Raw genomic sequence first — 16,216 nt, 5'->3', positions numbered from 1 at the left:
CGTTTTTTCTATCCATTCATTAAAAGTGTCAATACTTGAACTGGGTGTCCGATATATACAACTTATTATAACATTTCTCTTTTTTTCATTCATAATCTCAATAGTCAAACATTCCAAAATTCCATCAATAGCCATAGACATAGTTGTTACAACATTATATTTTATAGAGTTATGAACATATATAGCAACCCCGCCGCCCGCCTTATTTAATCTATTCATGTATTTTAAATCATATCCATTCAAACAAAAATCTATTCCTTTATCGACATTGAACCAAGTTTCAGTGATGGCTATAACACTAAAGGGGCGAGAAAATTGTTGCAAATAGTCCTTAATGAAATCAAAATTAGAGTACATACTTCTGCTGTTAAAGTGAATTAATGAGAGCTTCCCGTCTAGGTTAATTTCTTTTTCATATTGTTCCTGAGTGAAATAATTACAATTTTTAACAAAAGAAGAGAGAAAGTTACTTTCAGAATCTATTTCTGGATCTATTATATTATGCTCCTTATATTCACAATCTAGATCAATTACTTTCTGTTGAAGAACTAATTTCAACGTGTCCATGTCATTTCCTGGTGTAATTGATACATTGGTGTCAGTTATACTTGTCCAGATCCTCCATGTTCCTCACTATCAGTACTTTTGCCTCTTCTGGTGTCCCGTTTAGCTTAATGAAAATCTTACAGTTTGTTACCCATGTATATGTTGTATTTTACCGTTCTTCTTCAGTTGCCTTGCCTTCCTCACGATGTCTGCGTTTTTTCGTGTCAGATGCTCATTAATGAAAACGTCCGTGCCTTTCAGTTTGCGTCCTTGTTTCAGCAGTGCGACCTTGTTCTTCCGATTGACAAATCTCATAACAACGGCCGGCAGTCTGTCACTCCTCCTGGGCAGTGAGTGACATGCTTCTATGTGCTCCAGGTCCATCTCTATCCCCTTGCTTTGGAGGAAGGACGCCACCTGTTGCTCCACCGAGCGGGTCTCCTCGTCGCTGGGCTCCCCGACGTTCCCGGCCACCGCGCGCGCGTACGAGCGTGGCTTGATTTTAATACCGCTGATGACCACGTCGTTCGTACGGGTGTACTGCTCCAGCTCATCCACCCGCCGCTCGAGATCCATGATCCGTCTGTCCTTCTCGGCATTTTGGAGGCGTAGCTGTTTTACCTCCTCCAGAAGCCCCAGAAGCAGCTCCTGCTGCGCCCTGACTGCGGCCACGTCTCCGCACAGCGCTCCGAGGGAGGTTTTAATGTCTTCAACCTCCTCTGGTGTTGGGCCTTTCTTGGGTGGCATACTGAAGCGAGAGCACGAGGCGGCCACCACGAGGGACCCGGAAGCGGAATTTCTGATGATGGCGCCTGGCTAGGCCTGCTGGCTGATGGTGGAGCCTGGCTGTGGCCTGCTGGCTGATGGAGGAGCGTGGCTGGGCCTGCTGGTTGATGGTGGAGCCTGGCTGTGGCCTGCTGGCTGATGGAGGAGCGTGGCTGGGCCTGCTGGTTGATGGAGGAGCCTGGCTGTGGCCTGCTGGTTGATGGTGGAGCCTGGCTGTGGCCTGCTGGCTGATGGAGGAGCGTGGCTGGGCCTGCTGGCTGATGGAGGAGCGTGGCTGGGCCTGCTGGTTGATGGTGGAGCCTGGCTGTGGCCTGCTGGCTGATGGAGGAGTGTGGCTGGGCCTGCTGGCTGATGGAGGAGCGTGGCTGGGCTTGCTGGCTGATGGTGGAGCCTGGCTGTGGCCTGCTGGTTGATGGTGGAGCCTGGCTGTGGCCTGCTGGCTGAGATTTCAGGTGAGCAGGTTTTGAAAATCGGATGCTGCGCTGCTGAGGAGCCCGTCTTTCCTGTGACTCCTAACCCTCCCGTTATTTTCCTTTAATTGGACTTTGGTTAAGTTCAATCCGATGTATTAACCGACCTTTGAGGTGAAGTGCAGCTGCGAAGAACGCTACGGCAGGCAATGAGGTGCGTTTAATGTCGCTCTGTTAATTTGAGCGTCCCTAAATTGAATGTCTTATTTTTTCTTACTTTATTATTGCTCATTTATTGGAGAATTAGGCCATTTAATCAAGATAGATTTTATGTTGTTGGTGGTAAAGATCTGGATGGATGTTTTACTTTATTCTGTGTTTCTATTTTTCAGTTTTACTTTTCAAGACTTGGTGAATTGCCTTTTTCTACTTTTTGTTTAGTTTTGTTAAAATTAGCAGCAGTGAGAAGTGTTGTTGTCGGTCTTGAATATATTTGATGTAGCCCATACTGTTAAGGTAAGTGTCATGTTTTTAGTTGTTAGTCTGATGAAGAATCTTTTATTTTTCTCCAAAAGTTGATTGTGTTTATCTGGACATAGTGTTTTTCAGGTCCAGCTGAATGCAGGTTTCCCCAGTCTTATACGTGTCAGGAGCATCAGCACAGCTGAAATGCATTTTTCCTAAGCACCGCGTCTCTGTGGCTTTTAAACCCCAAAACATGCTAAAACAAAAATGGGTCCACCCCAAGGATGGGGTCCCCCGGTGTAGTTTCCACTGTGACAGACTGTGGGCTTCCTCAGAGTGAGGCTGAGAGCGGCAGGCCCAGCTGGAGTCTGACCCGTGTCACACAGTGGAGGTCAAACCTTCTGTGCCACAAACACCAGATTAACCAGTTTCACTCATCATCCTTCTACTGTCAGATTTTACTGGTGCAGGTTTGATGAATCACCATCTGAGAACGTCTCTGATGTGGGCGCCACCCACAGGGATCACTTCCTGTAGAAGGGTCACATGACCTGTTATAGGCCCCTTTGTGATGATGACAGCGACGCCCCTTTCGTGTGAGGTTAAACCCAGAGAGCTTCGTGTGACCTCTGACCCTGATCACCAGCGTTAGGGTTAGTGAAGGTGAGATACCATGTGACAGGAGGAACAATAAAGTTTTATTTGTACGAACACGTAGAACAGATGAAGTCAGAACGAAGCAGGTGGAGCTCAGTCAGGGTGGAGGTGCAGACAGGTGAGCTGAAGGGGAGGAGCCAGTCTGGTCAGGAACTCTGTCTCCTCGAGTGAACCTCCTCACCTCTGAAACACACACACACACACGACTCTGAAGGTTGCAGTCAGGGTTGGTCAGGGTGGTGAGGGTGGGGTTACCTTCTGGTCTCTGGTTGGTGCGTTTCCTGCAGGTGAGGCTGAGCGGCCGAATCATGACATCACTGCTGCACAGACACAACAGGAAGTGGAGGAGGAAGTCGTCAGCGTCCCCGTCACACACCTGAGACAGACACAGAGGTTATGTCTCTGCAGACTCACGGCTCGGCCCTGTGGAAACGTCCTGCAGGACGCCTGTTTCTCTCTGTGGTGGCCCCCCCACAGCGTCCCCACCGTGCTTCACTGTGTGGACGCTGTTCTTTGGGTTGTAGCTGCATCTTCTTCTCGTTTCACCTCCTCTGACCACAGGACGTTTCAGTCTGCAGGTCTTCGTCCTCAGCAGTGTGGCTGAAGGTGTCTGCAGACGTGGAGCTCTGTGAGCTCACAGTGCGTCCCTGTGCAGCCTGTAGAGTCTTTGAAGTCTTTGCTCTGACAGGCTTGTTCTGTGCTGGGCGGCTCTTTGACTTTCTTCAGGTTTCCCTTCCTGACACTCTGATAACCTCAGATATCCACAACGTGAATCCTCACAAACATCTGTTTCTCTCTTTTCACTCAAACCTTCTGACGTTTTCACACCGACTGTAAATATGAAGAAAACCCTCAGTTTGACGCCACGCCCCCAAACCAGTTCGGCAGTAAAGTCTGAGCAGACGGAGCTGTTACCAGGATGTAAACAGGATGTGCCCTTTCACAGTTAAAGCCTCAGGAATAAAAACATGACCCGATCTTAAATTTTTAAAGATAAAATAAAGTTTAAAGATGACGATGAGCGCGTGACTCACCTGTGACTCACCTGTGACAGGTTAACATATACACCTGACAGGTGCTACTGACCTGGCTCTGCCCACGAGGGAAGACTGATGTGACCTCTGACCCTGAGTGCTCTCTGAAGCCCCTCCCACTGAGCATCAGCCAATCCCAGCAGAGCAGGAACCAGAGCAGCTGAGAAGCAGACGTGAGCCTCACCTGTCCCGTCATCGATCACCAGCCTGATGGAAGAGCAGAGCCACATGGTTTGATCATGTGACTGTCACCTGACTCATCCAGGTGATTAACACGTATCAGCAGGTGAGCTCAGCAGGAAGCTGCTCTTACTTTGCTTTGGACTGAAACACTGACGAGGTCGAGTGACACTGAGAGCTGCTGCAGCCCTGAGAGAGAGAGAGAGCAACAGGTAAACACACACACCTGAAATCGTGAGCAGTTTCCTCCAAAACGACACTTTACTTACTGCACCAACACTAACACGCCACCAACACGCTAACAACACATGAAGCACTCTGAGTACTTTCACTGCACCCGAGAAACTGCAACTAAACACATCCTGTACACACTGTGTGTATTTTATGCAGTACCTGTGTGTACACGCTGCCACACAGCGAGCAGCTCCACTGCAGTTGCAGGAACAGGAAACACACCACGTGACCTTTGACCTGTCCCACAGCGCACCTCTGCTTGCTGCTCAGAGCCCACTCACCCAGGTGCATGATGGGAGCAGGAGGAGGAGGCTGGGCCGAGCTGATAGAAATCAAACAAACAAATAAACAACAGCACGACAAACACGTGAACCAGACTTTACCTGTAAACTTACCTGGTGTCTCCCAGGGAGACCACAGTTATGGAGCTGACAGGTAAGTACGTGCAGTACACACTTCCTGTCCTGAAACACACACACAGGTAAACCGCACAGGTACGTAACCATGGGCGTGACTTTGTATTGAACATTGGGGGGTCAAGATCTCTGTCTAAATAAATAAATCTGGGTACATTTCCAGATGATTAAACAACTATTTTGCTGGTAACACCTGAAACCAGTAAAGAAAACCAGCAGCCTATTGATGCAAGATAATCCATAACTTTATTGGGGGTGACATTGTTGGAAATGAGTCCAAATAAAGAGTCCAAACTTTTATAAGCCTGTCTATGTGTGTCTCACCTGGACAGCCTCCTCTGGAAACCAGACAACAGCAGAGTGTTACCCGGCAACAGGCCAGGTGGGTAGGGGGTGTGGCTTAAGTCCAGGTACACCTGCAGACTCCTCCCAGCTTGGTCACAAAGAGTGAGACGCACACCTGCACACACACATTCAGCTAACAGTCAGACCTGAGACTCAGACCTGAAGCACTGATGCCTGCAGTTCCTCTAGTGTCCAGCAGAGGCAGCAGTGAGTCGCTCCCATAGATCCCCATGTTAAAACTTCACAGCTGAAAAAGCCTGATACACAAACCACCTGTGTGTTTGTACCTGAGTGTGTGTGTCCAGAGTGGGCAGTCCTGTTGTTCACACTGATCCTTTCAGACACCACACCCTGAAAACACACCAGCTCTGAGCTGAAACACACACACACACACACACACACACACACACACACACACACACACACACACACACACACACACACAGCAGTAAGAGTTTAAAGCAGGCTGGAGCTGCAGTTCCTCAGATGGCCAAAGGGGGCGACTCAGACGAGAGTTTACCTGCAGTCTAAGACACCTGAGATGGACAAGACTGCGGGTGGGACGGCCTGAAAACACAGAGAATAGAGATGGGAAATGTGATGTCATTCTGGGGTAAAACCACAAAGGATTGTGGGTACGCGTGGCAAGCGGTACTAGCGCACGCAGGCTTTCACACGAAAACAGTCACACAGTAATAAAAAGAAACACAAAAATGGCAAGAAGCTGCTGTATTATTAACTGCAATAGCCGGTCACATGACAGCCACGGGAAGCCGACGGGTAAAGAGATCGGTAGTTATCGGATTACGTCGTGGAAGAGAAATTGTTCGAGCCATGTTTCCAAAGTAACAAAGAGGCGACGGATGGCCTGGATTGCAGCCATTCAAAGACCAAATATAACGTCCCAGAACACTCCAGCTCACATGTCTGCTCCAAGCATTTCCACAAAGGTCAGTCTTCTGTTGTAGTTATTACGTAATTTATCATAATTGTTGATGTAGGTTACAAATAAGTCTTATATTGATTTGAATTGAATTCGTTGCTATGCTGCTTTGTTCACTGTGGCTTTGCGGGCTAATGTTTGTTGTGTTTTGTAGGAAAACCAGCCAACAAAATGCTGGAATGTGATCCAGACTGATATACGTATATATATATATATATATATATATATATATATATATATATATATATATATATATATATATATATATATATATATATATATATATTTCACTGAGAAGCACAGTCTCAGCCCTGCCTCCTGATCCTCTGCCTCCGCCCCTGTATTCCTCCAGGACACACCCTCCTTCTGCTCCACCCTGATCACCATGGAGACACAGGGCCAGGGGTTGCCAGAGTCTGCAGCTGTGTCCCAATTCAGGGTCCGCACGCTTGAAGTACGCGCACTACGCGCACTACGCGCACTACGCGTACTACGTACGGTGCGTACTATAAGTACGAGAAGTGCGGAAGTGAGAGGCTTCTGAAATGGGACGGTATACGCTTCGTCGCGCTGTTCAGGTTGCCTAGCAACCATGATACTAACCGTGAGACACGTTACATACAGCTTTGTTTGACAGAAATGAAGGAGAAAAATGTTTTGTTGGTCATTCTTTTTTGTCATGACATCACTTTGATTAGTTGAGTATCTGAGGCTGAGACCACGGGACTGTGAAACATGATTGTTGGGCTTCATTTCTGTGCTGAACTGACATTTAAGATTAGTTAGTAAATAACAATTAGTTAATGCTGCTCATGAGACTAAAGTCATCTCACTTTGGTAACGTAAATATAATATGGCCAATATTATAGTATTGTCAGATTATTATGATAAAAAAAAAAAACACCCAGCACGCCCCTGCAGGCGGTTTATCCTTCAAGCTCGGGTCCTCTACCAGAGGCCTGGGAGCTTGAGGGTCCTGCGCAGTATCTTAGCTGTTCCCAGGACTGCGCTCTTCTGGACAGAGATCTCCGATGTTATTCCCGGGATCTGCTGGAGCCACTCGCCTAGCTTGGGAGTCACCGCACCTAGTGCTCCGATTACCACGGGGACGACCGTTACCTTCACCCTCCACATCCTCTCGAGCTCTTCTCTGAGCCCTTGGTATTTCTCCAGCTTCTCGTGTTCCTTCTTCCTGATATTGCTGTTATTCGGAACCGCTACATCGATCACTACGGCCTTCTTCTTCTGTTTGTCTACCACCACTATGTCCGGTTGGTTAGCCACCACCATTTTGTCCGTCTGTATCTGGAAGTCCCACAGGATCTTAGCTCGGTCATTCTCCACCACCCTTGGGGGCATCTCCCATTTTGACCTCGGGACTTCCAGGTTATACTCGGCACAGATGTTCCTGTACACTATGCCGGCCACTTGGTTATGGCGTTCCATGTATGCCTTGCCTGCTAGCATCTTGCACCCTGCTGTTATGTGCTGGATTGTCTCTGGGGCATCTTTACACAGCCTGCACCTGGGGTCTTGCCTGGTGTGATAGACCCCAGCCTCTATGGATCTTGTGCTCAGAGCTTGTTCTTGAGCTGCCATGATTAGAGCCTCTGTGCTGTCTTTCAGTCCAGCTTTGTCCAGCCACTGGTAGGATTTCTGGATATCAGCCACCTCCTCTATCTGCCGGTGGTACATACCGTGCAGGGGCCTGTCCTTCCATGATGGTTCCTCGTCTCCCTCCTCTTTCTTGGGTTTCTGCTGCCTGAGGTATTCACTGAGCACTCGGTCAGTTGGGGCCATCTTCCCAATGTATTCTTGGATGTTCGTTGTCTCATCCTGGACTGTGGTGCTGACACTCACCAGTCCCCGGCCCCCTTCCTTCCGCTTAGCGTACAGCCTCAGGGTGCTGGACTTGGGGTGAAACCCTCCATGCATGGTAAGGAGCTTTCTTGTCTTTATGTCAGTGGCTTCTATCTCCTCCTTTGGCCAGCCTATTACCCCAGCAGGGTACCTGATCACGGGCAGGGCGTACGTGTTGATGGCCCGGATCTTGTTCTTACCATTCAGCTGACTCCTCAGGACTTGCCTGACCCTCTGCAGGTACTCGGTGGTTGCAGCCTTTCTAGCGGCCTCTTCATGGTTCCCATTTGCCTGCGGGATCCCCAGGTACTTGTAACTGTCCTCTATGTCTGCAATGTTGCCTTCTGGTAGTTCAATCCCCTCAGTTCTGACTACCTTCCCTCTCTTTGTTACCATCCGACTACACTTCTCCATATATATATATATATATATATATATATATATATATATATATATATATATATATACATACACACACACACACACACACACACACACACACACTAAAGAATAAAGTATGTATATGTATATGTATAAACAATGTATGTGCAGCCTGCTCCTATCAGACTTTATCAGACGATGATGGTAATGATGATGATAAAATGTTAATTTAAAATGTTTAAATAACATAACAAATATAACAAAATGTTTATTTCCAAGGTGATGGCTGTACAATTAAACTGGTTCCATTTAAACATCAAGTTTTGGTTTTGTGTTATTATTAATCATTAATTCCATCATGGTTTATCATTTTGATTCATGATTCTGTGTTTCTAGCTCTCTAGTTCTTGTTTTGTGATTTCTAGTCACTGCCAGTTCAGATAGAGGGAGAGGAGGTCAACACATACAAGTACCTCGGGCTGTGGGTGGACAACAAACTGGACTGGTCATGCAACACGCAGAACCTGTATAAAAAAGGCCAAAGCCGACTGTACTTCCTCAGGAGGCTGAGGTCTTTCAACATCTGCAGGAAGCTCCTGAGGATGTTTTACCAGTCAGTGGTCGCAGGAGTCCTTTTCTATGCTGTGGTGTGCTGGGGGAGCAGCACAGCAAAGAAGGACTCATCCAGGCTGGAGAAACTAATCAGGAAGGCTGGCTCTGTGGTCGGCATGAAGCTGGACACTCTGGTGACAGTGGCAGAGAAGAGGACCTTAAAGAAACTGCTGGACATTATGAACAATGCTGGGCATCCTCTGCACACGGTCGTAAACAATCAGAGGAGTCTATTCAGCGACAGGCTGCTTCTCCCAAAGTCAAAAACCAACAGACTTAAAAACTCCTTTGTCCCACACGCCATCAGACTGTTTAACTCCTCTCTGGAGGGGAGAGGGAGGAGAAACAGGGGGACAAGGGAGGGGGGAACAACTGAGTTGTAGGGGCTTTTCTACACTGTGCAATATTTGCAATATTTGTTTTTTTTGTTTTGTCTTTTTTTCTTATATTTGACTGTGCAATAACCACTGTGCAATATACTCACTCAAATGAGCAATCCTATTTATCCATATTGTATATTCTGTATCTATATATGTGTATATGTGGTGTATTTATGCTTATATCCTTACTCTCATTCCCCTTAATGTATCTGTAACATGCAACTTCTTTCGGTGCTTTGCTACTGGAAACTGAATTTCCTGGAGGAACCCACCCGAGGGATTAATAAAGTTTCATCTAATCTAATCTAATCTAATCTATTTGGGTTTTCTTCCTGTAGCCCTCATGTTTACTCAAGGTTTAGTTCTGTCTTCATGCTGATTTTCTTGTTCAGTCGTGTCTCATGTTGCAGTTTGTCAATCCTGTCCCTGTGCTCTGTGTTCCCTCTGTTCAGTATCAAGTCTGTGCCTCATGTGTTTCCTGTTTTATTTTGATAGTCCCTGTCCTGTGTGCAGTGTGCTTGGTTTTGCTTCCCTTCTGTCATTAGGCCTGATTTGTCCCAGATGTGTTACCACCTATTCCCCATCTTCTCGTAGTCCTGCTTGTGTATTTAAGCCCTGTGTTTCTCTGTTAGTTGTTGTGTTGTACCCTCACTGTACTGTGTTTTGTTTTCTATGTGCTTCTGGTAATGTTCTGGTTCACTCTTTCCTGGTTTGATTTTCTAGTTTCCCGGGTTTCTAGTTTGGGCTTAAGTTTTGAGTTTCTAGTTTTGTTTTCTTCTATTTCTATTTGAATGTTCTCCAGCAATAAAGCTGCCACTTTAGTTAATCATTCTGTCTTTGGGTCCTGCGTTTGGGTCCTACATCCTGCCTGCCACCTCAACACCTTTAATTTTACAGCTTCTTAGTTATTATAAAGTGCTGCAACTCATAATGTTTTCTAAGATAGTAAAACCAGATTTAAACAGACTACTTCTACAAAGATGGAGCTAAAGTGATGATATACATTTAGTGTTTGGACTTAGACACATACAGTCTGTTTTTCCTTATAACTACATGTGAGTTCAATTAACATTTTGTAGGAAAAGGGAATTTGTTTTTCAAAAGGATTATAGATTCGGACCTGAATTACCCAACGGAACATCTCATTCACTGACGTTTGCTGGAGAAGCTGCTCTGCCTCTTTGTGATGGAGCAGCAGCGTGACATACTGAAGACTGTTAACGGGGAAGTGCTGAAGCTGAAGGCGTCTCTCTGCTGCTCAGACTGACGTTCAGTCGTCATCCAGACAACATGAAGACTGCACCGGTCTCTCTGCTCCTCGGTGAGTCAAACACTAAAATCATCGATTTATTTATCACAGCTCCAACAAACAATATGGCAGGAAAACAACCTTTCAGCAGTTACAAGCTTGCAGCTACTGACTTTAAAGTTCATGTAAAAATTCTGAAAAGTTTCGTCAAGGCAGGAGGAACAGTTCATTCTCCTTCTTATGTCTTTCAGGTTTCATTGGATTGGTGGCTGTGAAGTTGGGCAGGAACCAAGAAGTGATGTTAATGTTGAATAATGGAGCTCACACTTTTAACTGAAATGTATGAAGAGTGATAGAAAATGGTTTCAAACATGCATGATGAAAGTTTTTCGGTTTAAATCGATCTCATCATCACTGCAAACCTCTCAGAGGTTCAGACTCTCAGCAGTTTAACCTGGAATCCTGCAGGAAAGTCACCATATAGTCTGGACTAAGTCAGCGATTAAACTTTCTGCCCAGCTAAGTGTCAGTAACATGAAGACCAAAAGAACAAAAGAGACTTGACCTCTTTTCATCAAACATCTCTTCAGTCAGGAAACCACAGCCTCTGACTGCATGAAGCACAGGGTCCTCTGACTGCGTCCCCTCTTTTATCTAGTCTTCACTTCCTCTATTCACAGCCAATTTTCCATTAAGAGGACTGAGTGTATTCAAACAACCACAGACGGTTTTGACTGTTAAAGTTCCCATTCCCATTGACATGATGACCTTTAAACAGCAGCAGTGTGGGAGTGAAACAGGCCGCAAATCTGAAAATAAAAACTGTGCCTTTGAAGGGTGGCTTCTTAGTCCCACACTTTCTTCTCTGCACATGAATGAAAGCTCATCCATGCACAGTTCTCCATTGTTTACAATGCTGTGCACTGTGATGTTTACCGTTGATTGCCATCTGATCAAAAAATGTATAGAAAACAGGAAAAGACAGGCTAACCTGCGTTGCTGTCTCGGTGGTATTTTATAACTTCCTGTTCCTGTTACAGTGCACGGTGGTGTTTGTGTAGTTTAATCTGCGTGGCTCACAGATCTGGCAAAAATACAGACCTTCCATAATTAAGTAGAAGTACAAATACTAGTGTTCAAAAATACTCCAGTAAAAGATGAAGTACTGATTCAACTTATTAACTCAAGTTAAAGTAAAAAAAAACTACAGACTATGAAATGTACTCAAAGTAAGAAAGTACAAAGTAGTAGCAGTAAAACCCTGGCTGATTGTGACCCACACCCATTACCACACCTTGGCTCATGTGATTAGGTAGAGGATCATCAGGGGGTCCATTGTCCCTCTCAGGGGGAAACTCCCACAGAGCTTAAATGTGGGTCTCTTCACCGTTTGATCCTAGAACTGAAGAAGCTTCTCAGATGAGAGGTGAAACGTCTTCAAGCAACTTAAAGAAGTCCAGACGCTTTTCTTTCCAAGCTCCTTAGGTTGTGGCAGATACTTCAGGAGATTAAAAAGTTTCCTGAGAGAAAAAAAAACAACAAAAAAAAACTGTGCAGCCTCAGTCTTTCTTTAAATGACCTCTGACCTTCAGTGACCTCTGACCTCCTGTGGCAGGTGTGTGTGTGCTGCTGCTGTCTGCACTGGCTGTTTGTGCAGGTGAGTAGATGAAGTGCACCATGGTCCAGGACAAACACTGAGTGTAAACACTGATAGAAACTGTCCGTCTGTCCTCCAGTCTCTCTGAGCGTCAGTCCAAACCTTCAGCAGTTCTTCACAGCAGCCTCAGTGTCTCTGACATGTGAAGGTCAGCTGGGCTCTGATGGATGGACGGTGAAGAGGGACACAGGAAGTGCGACTGAGTCATGTGGAGCAGGTGGGCGGGGCTTCGGGAGGTTAAATGGTTCATCCTGTTTGCTTGATAAGCAAAGCGAGCCAATCAGTGGAGTTTACTGGTGTGAAGGTGAAGCTGGAGAGAAGAGTGAAGAAGTCAACATCACTGTATCAGGTAATGAAGTCTTTCATTTCATCAGACTAACAGCAGACTGTTATACCACCTCTACATCACTCTGTGGGTCTTTTCCTCAGATAAAGAAGTGATTTTGGAGATCCCTGCACTTCCTGTGAGGACAGGAAGTGATGTCACACTACGCTGTAAAAAGAAAATTGGTGGCACAGCTGCAGCTTATTTCTACTTTAATGGACGTCCTGTTGGACCTAAATCAGAGAAAAACATCACCATTAACGTGCAGCAGTCTGATGAAGGTCTGTATTGGTGTGCTACTGATGAGTTTGGATCATCTCCTCGGAGTTTGCTGAGGGTCAGAGGTCAGAACACTGACATCACTTCCTGTTTAAAGCAAACCTGCTGAGCTTATAATAAATTCAATGACCCAGTTTTATCATCTCTCCTGCAGATGTCTATGACACCACCACCATTTCACCAAGTGCCACCAAACCACCACCAACAACAATTACCAATCTCAATTCCCCTCCTTCTACATCGTCCTCCTCCATCATCTCACCTGTAGCTGCTCTGGGTTCTCTGGGTCTTCTAGATCTTATTCTGGTTGCAGCTTTGCTGTTTTGGAACAAAAAACAAGGTATAAAGTGTGTCAAACCCCCCAGAGCTCATTAGATTAAACATTTTACATGGAAAAATAAATTTTCCTTAATAATTATGTAATTATATACTATAATTCAATTATAAACTGTCCCCATTCACATTGTTTAGCAGAGAACTTATCTTACATGAAAAATATAGAGACACTTTTATTGATAAAGTATAAGACCCGATCCTTGGGGTGGAACAATTTTTGGCGCAGCGTGTTTTGGGGTTTAAATTCCACAGAGACCCAGTGTTTAGAAAAAATGCATCTCAACTGCTCCGATACTCCTGTCACAACAGTATCACTACAGGTTTTGACAAAAGTCCAGCTGGAATTAGTGATGGGATTTCCGGCTCTTTTTAGAGAACCGGCTCTTCCGGCTCCCAAGCGGCTCTTCAGGTTGTTTTGTTGCTTTAATTAAAAACGGTCCGGGGCTCCAGGGTCCGGGGGGAAGCAGGGATTAATCCCATACATGCTCTCAGTGGGTTCCAAACACACACACACTCTCTCGGGTCCAGGGCAGATCTATATACACACAGAGAGAGACGTCCAGGTTAGGGATAGTCTCAAACTCACAGATACAGGTTCAGGTCCGCCGTCATAAATAGTGCTCCAAATCAGCTGGGATCGGCTGCAGGTGTGACGGTGAGCACAGGTGCGTGGGCCAGGGGCGGGGCCCGTAATGAGCACCGCCCCAGCAGAGGAGAGAGAGCGCAAAGGAAACAAAACAAACAAAACATGTTGCCAAACACAGAGTGAGCCAGCGAGGCACGAGGACCACGACACAAAGCACGTGCAAACTCCAAAACACATTTCTAGCTTTAACTGAACTTCAAAGCAGAGCAGATCACTTAAATTACACAATTGAAAGCATGAAAGCATGTGTGTATTGTTTGTGTATTTATACACAAGCACTCATATATATTAAAAAATATGTTCATTTACCTGTTACTACCACACACCAAATCCGGTTGTTGGTACTTGCTGGATTGTGTATCCTCTAGGTAACAAAAGCTCAACACTGCCCCCTAGCATCCTGGAGCACTTCTGTTCTCTTCTGTACATGCCTCGGAGTTTGTATGTGCTTTGTCTGTAGGGGCCACCGTAAATATACTTTTATTTATTCACCCCACATAAAATGTAATAAATAAATCATATAATACAAAAACCAACTAATCACATTTCAACTTTTAACTATTTAAATTTTCAGCTTTTTCCTTTTAAACAAATTTAAAGTGAAAACAACACAAAACACTGCAAACCACAACACAATTAAATATAAATTATAATATGAAAACATAAAGAAGATGCATATTCTCTGTCATATGGACCTGCATGAATAAACTTTCTGAATCCTTTATCATCTGCAACTGAAAATAGTTGTGGATGATTACTATACCTTTCTAATGTGACGTTGTTGCCCCTGCCTCTCTCTCTCTCCGTCCCGCTCTGTTCCTGTGCTACTGAGTGTCACTACCGCCCCTCCCCCCTCTGCTCAGTGAAGCGGAAAAAAGTGAGAGAGAGAAAAAAAACCCACGGCTCGCGATAAGGAGCCGGCTCGTGTCGTTCACGTCAAAGAGTCGGCTCTGAGAGTTTCCTTCGCGACCCACACATCACTAGCTGGGATAACCACATTTACTCAGGGCCTTCTTGATGTGATGTTCCTCCTGGCCGCTGTGTCTGTGGGGATGGTGTTCGCTCTGTGTTGTAGCGTCCTGATGACGCCCAGTTTGTGCTCCATGCTGGCAGACGTCTTCGGTTTAGAATCTTTTATTATTTGTCTCATGTTTAAATCCTCGTCTTTCTCATTCCTGCAGAAAGGACGCTGTCATCAAGTCTGAGTCAAGTCACCTATCAGGATATGAACTTCAGACAGTCAGCCAATAAAATTACAGATACACACTCACATGTTGTTTTCTCCAGTCCGAGGACACTGCAGGTACACATTCAGCTGTTATCCAACAAGTTATTGCTTCACAAAATATGATTATGACCCTTTGTCCACTGTGGATCCTTGTGATAATTTCTTTGCTCCTCTATTCGTCTTGTCTTTCCATCTCCTGGATTCTCTTTTAACCATCTACTCATTCTCGTTCTCTTGTGCATCAGGGCTAAGTTATTGATGGAGTTTCCCAGATCAAATTTAAAGGAGGATGGGAAGAAGAGGATTTTCTCTCTGCCAGTCCCGTCAGCTCCCTGCTAAGATTTAGAGCTTGTCCTGTTTTTCAGTATGAAGGCCCTGCTCATCTGTTTTTCTTGCCATTGCTTAAAAAGTGTACATTCTGCATCCAAATGTCCAGCTGCCTTCAACTTTGATGTTTGTCTTGGCCAAAAATAAGCCTTCAGTTTATTCCTTTGTTTAAATAAAAATCTCTTGCTGATAAACTGAACCCTGGCTGTGGCGTCAGAGTAGCGCTATATAAGTGCTGCATAAGAACCAGTCCTTCTACCATTTACTAAAAGCAGGCTTTTGCCAGGGCTGCAAAGGGATTTGTAAAGAATGAATTTTTAGTGTACTATGCTTCAGGCAGTTGTTGCATGGAAGTGGCTGTTACTGAAAGTCCAGCACAGACCTGTAGTGACAGCCAGTGACTGGCATTTTGAAATGATAATAATAGCATAATGATTTAAAATTCCAGGTTCCTAATGAAGGTCTTGCAGATAAACAGTAACACATTCTATAATTTATTATTAATAAATAATAAACAGGTGGAGCCGGTAGCTCAGCATGTTTGATTTGGCAGTTTTGCACTAGATGAGCTTCCTGAGGCAACTCAAACGGGATCTGTGTTTCCAGGTGGAACTGAACAACAACCTCTCCATTGGAGCCAATAATAAAAACATGAATAACAATAAGCTTTATTTGGGGCTCTGATCTGAGGATGTAACATCATTTGTAATGTGGGTCTCAACAAGCTCAAGGAACGCTTTAAAAGTAGCCATTAATATGGTAAAATCACAGGTAGCCAGTGTAGCGCTGTTTTTGAAATATGCTGAAAGTGTGGCAGCAGAGTTTTGAACGAGCTGGACTCTTGACTGAGTAAAGTCTGCACTACGTGAGGAGACTGGAGGAGATGAAAGCATGGAAAACTGTGAGATCAACAGATTCAT

General features: G+C 45.2%; 1 protein-coding gene across 1 annotated transcript in view; it reads right to left on the bottom strand.

Moving 5' to 3' along the window:
- The window catches only part of LOC309698981 (CST complex subunit CTC1-like), a gene marked incomplete at its 5' end in the record, with an annotated part of 42,772 nt that extends 36,369 nt beyond the window's left edge, over window positions 1–6,403 (bottom strand). The window contains 8 exons of the mRNA XM_082521758.1: window positions 3,931–4,105; window positions 4,212–4,267; window positions 4,472–4,634; window positions 4,708–4,776; window positions 5,053–5,188; window positions 5,361–5,446; window positions 5,594–5,640; window positions 6,308–6,403. Coding sequence (XP_082377884.1) covers window positions 3,943–4,105; window positions 4,212–4,267; window positions 4,472–4,634; window positions 4,708–4,776; window positions 5,053–5,188; window positions 5,361–5,446; window positions 5,594–5,640; window positions 6,308–6,403 — 816 coding nt within the window. The 3' untranslated portion in view covers window positions 3,931–3,942. The remainder of the gene's footprint in view (window positions 1–3,930; window positions 4,106–4,211; window positions 4,268–4,471; window positions 4,635–4,707; window positions 4,777–5,052; window positions 5,189–5,360; window positions 5,447–5,593; window positions 5,641–6,307) is intronic.
- Between the last annotated feature and the right edge of the window lie 9,813 nt (window positions 6,404–16,216).

Source organism: Aulonocara stuartgranti (assembly GCF_965226115.1).
Source record: "Aulonocara stuartgranti genome assembly, chromosome: 3".
Lineage (NCBI taxonomy): Eukaryota > Metazoa > Chordata > Actinopteri > Cichliformes > Cichlidae > Aulonocara > Aulonocara stuartgranti.
The sequence above is the reverse complement of the archived record's forward strand: the minus strand, read 5'-3'. Positions and strand labels throughout refer to the sequence as shown.